Genomic DNA, 10,327 nt, shown 5'->3' with positions numbered 1-10,327 from the left:
CGAACGTTTGACGCAAACCCTAGTAAAGGATATATTTCTGACAGCTTAGAATTGTTAGATTACGAAGGTATATTTGTTAAAATCAATCATTTTAATATTTGTTGCGAATGCCAAGACTCAACAGGCCGTTCTTCGCAAACTTCACAAGTTTATTTTAAGATTACAAGGTTCGTTTTACTCTCTCCCTCTGACTGTGTACTTGTACTAAAAAGACTCAACACACGGCACTCCTTAAAAACTTAGCGAAACCTAATTTGATTGGCTTAAAACCTTTTCTAAACAGTTTCTTTGATCACGGAATATTACCTGACACGCAAGCTTACATGTTTCGTTGATAAGATGAAACGGGTTTACAATCTGGTGCTAATTAACTGGTAATCATCGACTGAACTAATTGAGATTTCCGCAGGCACGTGCTTCCGATTTCTATTATTCCTAGATTCCCTGAATCACGCAACTTAAAAATAGGATAAACTGTCACACAATTACATTGGAACTTTCATGACATATTTTCTAAATATAGTGCTCGCTTTCCTGAAGTGTAGAGGCTCACTAATCAAGTTCGTTTTCTGTTGGATTTAAGCTGAAGGAAGCGATCAATATCGCTATGTCTTCTTGACGCCTTTCTCCAAAAATTCTTGTCCAGAAATTTTGATTAATCGTCTGGTTTGTTTTCGACACGCAGTTAAACTTTGAGAGGTAATAAAACAAGCATTCCTTTTACTAAAATTGAGATAACCATTAAAAGAAGCAAAAAATAAAAATTCCCCGACACCCTTTTTTTCACTCATTATTGGGCAACATTTTCCCCAATTCTCAGCAGCAAACGTATCCTGGGTGCCACAGGTTTATTATTTTTTTTTTGTACTCGTGGCTTCGCCGCTCACTGAGAGCGGAAACGCAAAAACTCCCATTGCCACCCAGGGTGCCGCAAACGTTAATAACTCTCCCAAAACAAACTCAAAATGTGCGACCACTTGCTATGAAGCTTGATAAAATTTTAATTTGCGCTGATTCATTGATTCAAGTCTCTCATATAAATTGGCCGCACAAAAACATTCACTGCAAACAGATACAGTATGAAAATTACACGGACAAAATGGTTTTACTGTGATTCGTTACAAGTAATAAAATATCAAAATAAAGGCCAGCAAACCTTTAATGTCTTTGAATTAATATATAAATTTAGCCCAGCCTGGTAGCGGAGCTACAGATTGCTGTTGAGTTGAGTTGAGTTGATAACTTTATTTATACACGGTAAAATTTCCTTCAGCATAACTAAACTAATTAATAAATAATACAGTATTATAAGGATGCGGTGTCTCATTCAAACTGTAATGACGCAGTTTACCTTTAAATTCGCTTACAGAAACTGTAGATCGAAGTTCATGAGAAAGGCTGTTCCACAACATAGTACCCCTAGCTGTAGGAAAAATTTCTCTTTAAACAATTGGTGTGGGGCTGTGGAAGTATACTGGAAGTAATGTCATTTCGAGATACGAATCGAGATTGTAGGTATTCACGGTCAATCCTTGTAAAGTTGTGAACATCATAACAGAGATCGCTAGATGGCTGTTAGTCTTTGATGACTAAGTTTTCGCCAGCCGAGTGCCTGCAACAGTTTATCAATATCGTCTTCATTGCATGCATACAATAAAACACGGGCTGCACGGTTTTTCAGAGAGGCCAACACCGCAGTTGCCCCAAACAATACTACAACGATCAAATTATGCTTGAACTGAACTATTATACATATCAATTACAACATTAACAGGAACAAGCTCAATTTATAAGATGCCGTATTTTTTTAATTGCACCCAAAGCAGAGGCAATCTTTTAAATAGCTAACTCGTTACTGATGTCTTGCGCTTTATTTTTTTTTTCCAAATTGGCACCGTCCTACCCAAGTAAGTTTTGGTCTAAAATTGGCTAACTTGAGAATTTGATCGCGCACGTGGTAATACGAGATGTCGACGTAATTCTTGGATGATACACTTCTAATGCTTGAGGTGAGGTTGTGATCTAACGAGTGGTAACCAAAAACTATTGATCAAGGGAAATTAAAAGCGGCAAAGCTTTGAGAAAGGTTGGCGGGGGTGGGGGTGGGGGTGGGAAAACAAGGAGTGGGAGGACACATCATGTAGATAGAGAAGTTAAATGAAGGAAATATAAAGTTAAGAGGATTATGCATTTTTTACAGGCCATGGAACTAGCCTTTTTTGTCTTTGTATTTATCAGTCTACAGCAAGAGACCATGATCATCGTCTCTTGTCGAAAGTCTGTTCTCTCCCCCATTATTCATCAGTGAGATATTCAGGCTGACTTACTAATTCAGCTTCACAGCTGCCTCTTGTTGATTTTGCAAGGGGGCAGACGGAAGGATTATTGAATCAAGTTCGGAGAAAAGCGTACAACGGGATCATGTTGTTATGTTACGGTACTGAAGCTGGCGCTCTGGAAAGAGGCGGGAAACAACCTCTGTTGACTTCCTTCATCTTTTGTTGTCTCTCAAATTCCCCATTAAGCATGAAAAATTAAAAAAAAAAAAAAACTGCTCTGTACTTAAATGAAATGGTCAACACAACACTCCACGATACTACATCTTTATTTTTATTTCTCAGCCACGATGCTTATTTCATTACAATATTATTTCTTTATATATTCATTATCAATCCATGTGAGGTGGCACTGATATTCTCTTTCATTTTAGGATGGTCCGTGCACTTTCGTTTATATTTCATCCCTCTGTGAAGAAGAAAACAGGTAAAACGTTGTTTTAGCACGACACAAGCACAAAATCGTGCACTTTTTAAAGAGATGTATCATATTCTGCGAGCAATGCAGAATCCATGGTCAGTTTGCTTATAATTTAGTTTACTAGTACTAAGTTCAGTTGCGACATTTGCACTGGGAAATTCAACTAATTTAAAATATTCTTACTTGGAACTCCTACGAAGCAATGGGAGACACCGTGACCAAAGTTTTCGTCAAAACAACAACCTTTTCCTTCGCACTCACTCCTGCTTATTCCCGGGAAGCCGCAATCTTTCCTATTTTGGGGAAGGATGCCGTGACATCTGTGGTCTGTTAAGAGAAACAAAATGCAGTTAAGGACAATGCATATGCATGCTAGGTATTTGTACAGTCTTGGCTGATTTCATGGGACTATCGATATCTGACTTCTCCTACTGTTTCTACAAAAAAAGTTGAAAATATTTCAATTTTTCTAAACAGTGATGAAACCACCAGTGCAAGTTTTGGAGAACGACTGATGTCCTGGAAACAACCATCTGTAGTGGCGAGTGTTTTCGCAATTTTTTAGTTCGAGTTGTCAGAAACTTCTACGAATGTTTCAGTAACTCTGTAGCAAAAATGAGTGGGAAAATAATTTATACTTCTTTTAGAAAATACTGCCAGCAAAAGAAAGGAAAAATCATTTGTTTATTTCGATAATCAAACTGTTGATAATTGCTAGAGGATATTGAGGAAAATATGGGGATTTATTGGTGGCGAGCAGATCATTGTTTTCTTATCATTCCATTCCTGACCAAGTTTGTTTTCCTATTTAAATCACTCTCTGACAGCCCAGCGAAGCGATCTGCCATTTTTCGCAAAAGAGCGTGGTTACAATTACACCGAAGCAGAATATTAGTTGCAGCGAAGTACATAGGCTACGCATGAGCAGACCATTATTCAGAGGCATTTGTTTGCAGGTATCTTGGTAGGCTAAACGGCAATAAAAAGAAGAAAACGATGCATCGAACAAATATTTAACAATAACTGTCTAATCTCTTGCGCGCTGATTGGCTTAATTTTATCATCACTAAGAGTACAAACAGTTAAAATTTTAATTTATGCAAGCTTTCAAGTTCAACTTTCAGCTGCGAAACTGCCAACTTTTTAATCAATGGACTTTTGTAAGTAGCCAATCAAAAAGCATGAAAAGCTATTGACAATGTCCGCGTCATTTTGAATAAAATTCACTTATCTTTGTTTACGGCAAGTTTACGGTGTCTTTTCCCCTCATTTATTCCCGGCATTTGATGGGGTCTTGTAAAAAATAAATTGACGTCAGTTTTTTATGCGTCTGTCTTCTTATTAATGATAAATTTCCTCATAAAATTGTCAAAGTTTACTGCGGAACCACTCGCCCGAGGCTCGTAGTTCCACAGCCACTTTGACAATGTTATGAAACAATTTATCATAAATAAGAGGACAGACGCATAAAAAACTGACGTCAGTTTGTTAAATAAATTATCCTTGCTCGCGCTTCAGTTACGTCTACAGGTCGTGCTATTGTAGCTTTGTTTTTCTTTCGAGTTATAGCTACGGCTTTTGGCGAAATAGTGGTGATAATTAAAAGGTAGATCTAAGAAGAGTTTGCATAAAGAACTATAAGAAACTATGGTAATATGGTTTTCCTACCTGAAGGATAAAAACACCAATAGATGTGGCCACCATACTGTTGACTGTCGAAACAGCAGCCCCGTTCAGCACAGTTGTGGTGGTCTATCCCAAGCCATCCACAGTCCGTCCGGCTGGTGGGTGGAATACTTGAGCAGACAGGATCAGCTAAATTAAAGAGAAATATTACAAGGACGACTTCAAATGTGCGACATTAGGTGAACGGATATGAGAATAGTGAAAATTGCTAAACTGACCTATAAATGAAAACGTTTCTGCGTCAAAATATTATTACTATTTTTTTTTATCAAAAAAAGAAAAGAAAAAAAAAAAAAAAACTAGAAAATACCAAATTTGGGGACAAACCTAATTCACAACGTAAAGTTTCCATAGCAACATCGAATTTTATTTTCATCACTATAAATTGCAGACAAAGTCAAAAAGTTCTCTGGTAGAGTGGATCCCGTTTTAAGGAGACCCTTTACAGACATAAGCACTTTTTCATGTGTGTCAACTCTAAATTGTCTGAACCCTGCTAGGAAATGAGAGCTTTCTCAGTCAACTATACGATTTTATTAAAGTCAAGAGCTATTTCAAACCATCACATTGTCGAGTATAGATTAAAAAAAAAAAAAAAAAAAATGATAGATCGAGACATTTGACCTTTTGAATGAGCTCCAGGTTTCTCGAATATCACCTTAAGTAACTTTAAGAGCCCAGTTAAGGAAAAAAATATATCATCCCGTTACTTCTACGTACATTGTATGTCCTTGACGTTTATTTTTTTTCTGAGAACTAGCTTAATGCTGGTAGCCTGATCATAGGGAAATTTTGCGTGTCTTTTAGGTATCCGTACTAACCACGTACCACTAGTAATGAACAATAAATTCAAACTGAGGGAAATTACTTGAGGTCTACACGCGAAAATTCGCCAGTTTTGGTAGCGTCACGTGACGGGCTTAGACCAACCACTTCTGAAATAAACAATTCAATTTTAAAATTCGTTTCATTATAATCTGCTAGATTACATCACATGACTCTTAGCCCTCGCTGATAAGGAGCTAGTCCCATCATCTCAGCCAAAATCACAAATAGTTAGTCACTTAAATTGACACTTACAAACAACAGACGGCGGGAAAGCTGTGCAAATCTTGCCTGTTTTCTTAGAATTTTTGTTGTCGACGATTTCAATGGCTCTTATTGTCACTGTGCTCTTGTGGATTTTGCAACTGCAGTCCGTTAGTCCAACACCTCCTGTTTTAAATAGCACAATAGAGCAGAGACTGAACATAGCAAAATCAAATGCTGGGCTGGTTCCGACGAACATGCTGCTATCAAACTTCTTTGTGTGCCCATCCCACTTGAAATTTAGGCTTATAAAGCTTGGCTACGGAATAAAACGAGATAAAATCAAGTTAAAATATATACGTGGCAAGAGAACATGGTGCGTATTTTACAACCTGATGCGAACGAACTAAGTAATTAGTTATCAGAATTATGTTACTCCCTTTATCATTATGTCGTTTCACAGTATGGAATAAGATAAATTATTTTGGAAGAAAACCGAAGAGTTTTCGACTGCATACCACCAGCGCTCAGTGTTCAAACAAAGGCAGAGACTATCGTGCCTTAATTGATAAATACTCACGTAAAATTGTGATTTTTTTTCACGACAAGCATATGCATTTACAAATTTTTCAGATTATTACGCTGAAATACTCCTATAAAAGACTACAGTTTATATAATAGAGGCAGTTACACATACATTGATACTGACCTCTGTGTTATACGTGTAGGAATTGGGCTTGAAGGTTACGTCTTTTATTGTATTTTGGCCATTCAGTTGTTCGAGGTAAAACTGGTACCAGTTGTGGAATCCTGAGTACGCTTTCTTCTTCAGCTTTTCACCTTGGAAAAGTAAGAGTTGAAACACGGCAAATTTTTTTAGCTGTCCTGTCTCAGTAAGTAATCACTACCTTAGATTTAAAAATAAGTTAAGACGGCTGATCATGATGCTTCAGACTACTTATGAAATAGATTTCACTAACAATTATGGGCTGGATGGTGAGTAGACAGTGGTTATTGTTGGCTACGATTATATTATTGAGTAAACAACAAGCAATAAAAAGTTAGCTGTCTGTCAACTGCCATTTTTTTGCACAGCTAGCCACCCTCTCAGGCGCAGTCGACGAATCAAAAGAATGGGTTTTCAAATTTTGCTACAATGTTTCTCTCTAACTCTTCCCTTCAGTTAGGAAGTACTTTTGTCCTTGAAGTTGCAAAAGGTGTGTGCCGCATGCGCAAGGGTTCTTAAGTTTCTATTTAATTACGTTCGCATTCAATAACATTTCCCACTCAGATATATTTCAAATTTTTGCTGCAGTTAGACAAAAAATCGCTTGTCAAATAACTTTGTCAGTTTAAAATCCGGGGTGGTGCTGCAGCTGCATAATACGAAATTAACACTAGCCTTGAAATAGATATTTTCCAGAAACTTGGTGTGATGACATCACCAGCCACGTGACAATTTCTAAATGTGCATATCATGTCCGAGGACATAAATTGTGCAATTTGAAAGCACTTTCAATATTTCAGAGGGTAATGTTATAGAGCATTTAAAAATGCCCAGGCAACGTCTACCATCTCATAATTAAAAGGGGGCTATTCGTCTTAGGGTAAAAAGTGGAAGACTAGAAGGAAAGGTATATGTTTTCTTGGTTAGAAACGTACAGAAACTTAAAGTTGCGAGTTGGTAAATATAATTGAATTTAATTTATTTGTTAGAACTTTACAGTAGAAATGAAAGCCGGAAAAATAAACATACCAAACCACAATGATAAAAATATACACTCTATACAGATACTTTTTGCAACTTTGTGGTCGTTATGTCGCTGGTCACGTGATTGGAACGTGCTTTTTTCCAACGTGCCTTACTCTTTAATTGTCTAATTCATGATCAATGAAGATCTTCGTCACGACATCCTTGACCAAGAGCTACTCTGAATCTTTGAAAGCAGGGTCTAGATTAACAAAATTACAACTGTTGACCACAGCACCTACCAATGAATACATGTTGAAAGCCTTTGCCGGGTTTGTTAGGAGAAAGAGGTTCAAACCACATCTTCCATAAAGTGTCGATAAAAGCTTTCCGATCCTTTTAAAAAACAAAACGCAACAAAATTATTAGAGAAATAATGTTATCCTCAACGGCGGTAAATTGGCTTACCAGTAAGTTTGTTTACGCAGCTTTGTCATTGAATTGGCTTACGTGCCGTCTACAAACCATCGCAAAAAATCTAACGAGCGAACGAGCGAGTAACTCAGATACTAGACAAAGAAAGATGTATTAAAGAGCAGATTTATTCCGAACTACTTTCTCGCGAACAGAGCTTTCACACTGAAACAATTGGTTTAATACAACATACGACTTGAACCTCACTAAAACGGATCTTGTTGACCTTTTCAGTGTAGCTACCAAAGGACAACTATTCCAGCTCAATGGACTCCCCCACGAGCCAGAGCTAACCGGAAGCTCAAAAATTCGCCAGGTCCGGTTGCTATTGGGTGATGTCGTTTATCTGTTAGGTTTCTGTCATCGCAAGACTTTTGCGGTTCTATTGTGGTTAGCGATAATTTCTTTCAGTGAGAGTAATTGTGTACAAAAGTAACCTGTTTATTTTCAGATATGATCTGGCCACATAGTTGATATTTTATAATAAATTTTCATAACGTGGGAATATTGCGCGGTCATATATAAAAAAAAGACTTCGACTTCGAATGAACCCGTCATCGGTCGTTGAAAACGGACACAAAACGAGATGTGCCTCTGAGTTAGAAGATATGGTGTCTCTCTGACGCATGTGTGCGAAATTGAGCCAGTTTCAAATCGAATTGGCCTTGAGGAGTTAAAGAAGGCGCGAGGGTTTTCGTTTCACGGGAAGGGAAACAAAGGAGCTGCCCTGACTATACATTTGGAATGGTTTTCGCTTAAACCATAAAACAGTTGTTGAAAACCAAACGAAACCGCCAGCCACAATTGATTTATACATAAATTCATTCACCCAAGAACGACGGAGAGAACCAGAAAGTGTTTTCAGCTTGCGCTGCCCGTGACCAACCTCCCAGAGCATTGAATCAAGACAACAGCTTCAAAACTCAACAAGTCAAACGCACCAAGTTAAGTCTTCCGATTAATATTTTATTTATATCATAACTTACACCCATTGTCATGCTTTTAGATTGTATGGGGACTAGATAGCTACTAAAATGTTAAATCACTATTTTCATTCGTGGGTTAGACCCTAGACTGAAGTCCATGGTACACCAGTTTTCTGAAAGAAGAATCCAGATATATAGGAAAATCACCATGTAGCCACATATTATAAATCCGCTCTGGTTTTCCCACGCAAACGTCCTCGCAGTATTTCTACGTTACCAAGTGCTACAGGATATTTTACAAAAAACCAGATAACTTTTCAGTAATGCGTGACACTATAGGAAACAAAAACAACAACAAAATCGTCAATTTTCCCTCGCTCGTTCATATCATACGAACATGTGACATATCCTTTTCTGGTTCATCCAGGCTGAAGTCCATGCAATACAGTTGCTGAGCGCTTCGGGATATGTAACAAAATCGTCATAGTGATTTTTCCGTCGTTCGTGACATTATAGCTAGGAACATGTTACATATCCTTTTCTGGTTCATCCAGGCTGAAGTCCATGCAATACAATTGCTGAGCGCTTCGGGATACGTAACAAAATCGTGATATTGATTTTTTCCGTCGTACGTGACATTATAGGAATCTGTTACTTATCCTTTTCTGGTTCACCCAGGCTGAAGTCCATGTAATACAATTGCTGAGCGCTTCGGGATATGTAAAAAATCGTCATAGTGATTTTCCCGCCGTACTTGACATTATAGGAACATGTTACATATCGTTTTCTGGTTCACCCAGGCTGAAGTCCATGCAATACAGTTGCTGAGCGCTTCGGGATATGTAACAAAATCGTCATAGTGATTTTTCCGTCGTGCGTGACATTACAGGAACATGTTACATACCTTTTTCTGGTTCACCCAGGCTGAAGTCCATGCAATACAGTTGCTGAGTGCTTCAGGATATGTAACAGAATCGTCATAGTAATTTTTCCGTCGTGCGTAGCATTGTAGGAACATGTTACATATCCTTTTCTGGTTCACCCAGGCTGAAGTCCATGCAATACAGTTGCTGAGCGCTTCGGGATATGTAACAAAATCGTCATAGTGATTTTTCCGTCGTGCGTGACATTATAGGAATCTGTTACATATCCTTTCTGGTTCATCCAGGCTGAAGTCCATGCAATACAGTTGCTGAGCGCTTCGGGATATGTAACAAAATCGTCATAGTGATTTTTCCGTCGTGCGTAGCATTATAGGAACATGTTACATATCCTTTTCTGGTTCACCCAGGCTGAAGTCCATGCAATACAGTTGCTGAGCGCTTCGGGAAATGTAACAAAATCGTCATAGTGATTTTTCCGTCGTGCGTGACATTATAGGAATCTGTTACATATCCTTTCTGGTTCATCCAGGCTGAAGTCCATGCAATACAGTTGCTGAGCGCTTCGGGATATGTAACAAAATCGTCATAGTGATTTTTCCGTCGTGCGTAGCATTATAGGAACATGTTACATATCCTTTTCTGGTTCACCCAGGCTGAAGTCCATGCAATACAGTTGCTGAGCGCTTCGGGAAATGTAACAAAATCGTCATAGTGATTTTTCCGTCGTGCGTGACATTATAGGAATCTGTTACATATCCTTTCTGGTTCATCCAGGCTGAAGTCCATGCAATACAGTTGCTGAGCGCTTCGGGATATGTAACAAAATCGTCATAGTGATTTTTCCGTCGTGCGTAGCATTATAGGAACATGTTACATATCCT

The 10,327-nt window shown here is 38.2% G+C and overlaps 1 protein-coding gene and 1 long non-coding RNA gene across 2 annotated transcripts; both read right to left on the bottom strand.

Moving 5' to 3' along the window:
- Positions 1–2,682: 2,682 nt before the first annotated feature.
- LOC145489264 (uncharacterized) lies at positions 2,683–5,487 on the bottom strand. Its single transcript, XR_014049581.1, has 3 exons — positions 4,426–5,487; positions 2,941–3,084; positions 2,683–2,745 (listed from the first exon to the last, which is right to left on the bottom strand). It is a non-coding gene; the product is annotated as an uncharacterized LOC145489264 (long non-coding RNA).
- Positions 5,488–5,503: 16 nt separating this feature from the next.
- Positions 5,504–7,525, bottom strand: LOC145490422 (uridylate-specific endoribonuclease-like). The gene is made up of 3 exons (XM_081469545.1): positions 7,465–7,525; positions 6,182–6,312; positions 5,504–5,791 (listed from the first exon to the last, which is right to left on the bottom strand). Exons 1-3 carry the CDS (start codon positions 7,523–7,525, stop codon positions 5,504–5,506), a joined length of 480 nt encoding a protein of 159 aa, XP_081325671.1.
- Between the last annotated feature and the right edge of the window lie 2,802 nt (positions 7,526–10,327).

The sequence above is a fragment of the Orbicella franksi genome, chromosome 6 (genome assembly GCF_964199315.1).
Source record: "Orbicella franksi chromosome 6, jaOrbFran1.1, whole genome shotgun sequence".
Taxonomy (NCBI): Eukaryota; Metazoa; Cnidaria; class Anthozoa; order Scleractinia; family Merulinidae; genus Orbicella; species Orbicella franksi.
Note: the sequence above shows the minus strand (reverse complement) of the source record. Positions and strands in the feature narration are given on the sequence as shown.